This window comes from Branchiostoma floridae, unplaced genomic scaffold (genome assembly GCF_000003815.2).
Source record: "Branchiostoma floridae strain S238N-H82 unplaced genomic scaffold, Bfl_VNyyK Sc7u5tJ_1353, whole genome shotgun sequence".
In the NCBI taxonomy this organism is placed as follows: domain Eukaryota; kingdom Metazoa; phylum Chordata; class Leptocardii; order Amphioxiformes; family Branchiostomatidae; genus Branchiostoma; species Branchiostoma floridae.
The window spans coordinates 422,492-425,223 of record NW_023365706.1 but is presented as its reverse complement, the minus strand read 5'-3'; the positions used below and the strand labels follow the sequence as shown (position 1 = coordinate 425,223).

The 2,732-nt window shown below is 40.4% G+C and overlaps 1 protein-coding gene across 1 annotated transcript in view; it reads left to right on the top strand.

The window, feature by feature from the left end:
* LOC118407474 (oxysterols receptor LXR-alpha-like) overlaps positions 1–2,732 on the top strand; it is a gene marked incomplete at its 5' end in the record, with an annotated part of 19,938 nt that overhangs the window by 14,198 nt on the left and 3,008 nt on the right. Inside the window, 1 exon segment of the mRNA XM_035807950.1 lies at positions 783–846. Coding sequence (XP_035663843.1) covers positions 783–846 — 64 coding nt within the window.

Below are 2,732 nucleotides of genomic sequence, written 5' to 3'. Positions count from 1 at the left end.
TACCACTCCAAACACATCCTCTGTTACAAGGTAACAACTTCTACCACTCCAAACACATCATCTGTTACAAGGTAACAACTTCTACCACTCCAAACACATCATCTGTTACAACGAAGGTAATAAGTAAAGTAAGTGTTCAAATACAATTCAGTCTCTCTACAACTGGATACAAAATGGATATTTACTTCCTGACATTTTTAGTAAACAAGTGGCTCAAATAGTTGGAAACTTGCACATTTGGTCCAACACCTTTCCATTGTTTCTTCGGTTGGGTACAAGGTAAAAGGCAGTGGAAGGAGAAAGATAGACTTTGCTTCCATACAGTAACTGTGGATAACTAGCTAGCTGCTGCCTCTATGGTCTCAGTAAGTCCACTCAATTGTACCATGTTTGGGCTGTTGGTGTGAGCTTGGGTGGACCAATGGAGGGAGTAAGCCCATTTTCAGACCATTGGACATTTGTGGTGGAAAAAAGGTCTAGGGTCCATGGTGAGTCTTATGTCCAAGGTTTGCAATTTGCAATAATGAATCTCTCTGCCCCATTGCTACAGGTCCAGGACAAGACTATGCTGTTATAGGACTTTATCTTCGTACTTGTTAGTATAATGATAGTTGATTAATTAGTATTAGATAATAATGAATATTTTCTACCCTTATTGCTACAGGTCCAGAACAAGACTATGCTGTTATAGGACCTTATCTTTGTTTTGTTCTCGTTAGTATGATTATGATAGTTGATTAGTATTAGATGATAATGAATATTTTCTATCCCTGTTGCTTTAGGTCCAGGACAAGACAATGCTGCCGCTGCTACAGGAGATTTGGGACTGGAACAAACTGGACGAAGGTATGACCACCGACGTTTCTCACCTGCCTTAGGACAGGTGTGACAAACACCTGGACAGACACACCTGTCCGGGAACCCACCTGTTGGGTGTGCAGTGTCGTCATGGCAACAATCCTATGATGTTGCATAATTTGCAACTTTCGCTATGTTTTATGATCAGGAGCTGATATTGAAGTTGACTGAGATTAACCCAGCAGTCTTCAGTGTACATGTTATACTTTCAATAAAAAGGGAATGAATAATCTGGTGACAAGGGCTGTGTACCTAAACAAATTTCAGGTACAGGTACAGGTACAAGGGTTTAGGTACAGGTCCGGACCTGCACCTGTACCTAAAAAAGTTAAGCCAAGTATATGTAAGTTAAACATGTAGCTAACTCAGTCACTCTTTTCTCGTGATAAATTGTCACCTTTGTATGGGGAATTACATATTTGAATCTCAAAACAATTTCTTTGCAAGTTTCAACTGCAATAATATTATCACCATTGTCATTGTTGATTTGGGATTTACTTGTCCAGCAGTCTTAAAAAGATTTAGTTTGTTTAGGTACAGGTACATGTACGAGTATTTAGGTGCACAGCCCTAATGGTGACTGTTTTATCCAGGGCTGTCTTCAGCTGAACAATATTTTTAGTCCCACTCATTGCTGGGAGCCCATGCTGTTGACATTTGTAGTGGAAAATTTTAGCTTCCAATTAAAATCTAATTTCAGCAGATTTATTGGACAGACAGGGTGAAATTTTTGCCCGTCCTAACAAGCAAATTTCCGTCTTGGGCAGGGCTCTAGCCAGCATCCGTTTTCCCGTCAATAGACGGAAATTTGCTGCGTGTGACGGAAAAATTTTAAAACCAATCCGTCAACCTTGACGGACAAAAATTCTTGGTGTAAGCTACAGGCGGCTTGGCGAAGCCGTCCACGGCCATAAATGCCACACACTGTTTGTTTTGCTATTGTTATGATTGTTGACTTAGTGTGTCGGCGCCCTTTCGTTAAAAACCCGTTTTTCAAGGTCTCAGTTCCGTCTTTCTAACTTAATTTTCGCGGTTTTCGCGACAATGGGAATTGGCTGACGGAAAAAAATTTCGAGCTGGCTAGAGCCCTGTTCTTGGGACAGAGGGAGGGGTTCTGGAGACAGCACTGGTTTTAACCTAGTTAATTCCGGAATTAGGTTTTGTAGATACCCGGCACGGTTGTAGCCAGCACCCGTCCTTCCCTCCTTTGACGGAATCTTGCAGCTGGGGATGGAAAAATTTTTGCCCATTCCGTCCTCTGTGAGCAAAATGTAACCCTTAGAATGCAGGAAATAGCGTTTTAGAGGGTCTAGATTTTAAAATTTTCCTTGGGACCATGCCCCCGGACCCACCTAGGAACACTGCGTCAAAGCCATTCAAAATGGAGGGGACGAGAAGTGATTTCTGGCTGGCTACAACCCTGATACCCGGCACTACTTACATTTACTTGTATATACATTTGCTACTCAGTGCATAAGATTTGTATTCACGCACTGAGCTCTAGGAAACACAGAAGCTAGGTGGAAAATAGCTATTTAAGTTTATTAAGATAACTGTACAAAGAAATGTGTGGAAGGTTTTATAAAGATTGTTTATGGCAGAGGGAGCTGATATTGTACAAAAGTTATACTCAGGACTGGTTTATTTTAGTAAAAATGTTTTATAGCCGTGAGCTGAATTTGTAGCTTATCTGCCAGTATCTTCCTAAACATTGTGTGTGTTCAGGGTTGGACAAGTTTTTATATACAAGTTCACAATAAATCAACTTTTGATGGCCTTAAATGCAAATATTTCTATGCAATTTTACTTACAGCGAGGAAATCCTTTATGATTATCATTAAGAATTACTTTAAAGCATGTAACTGGACCAATAT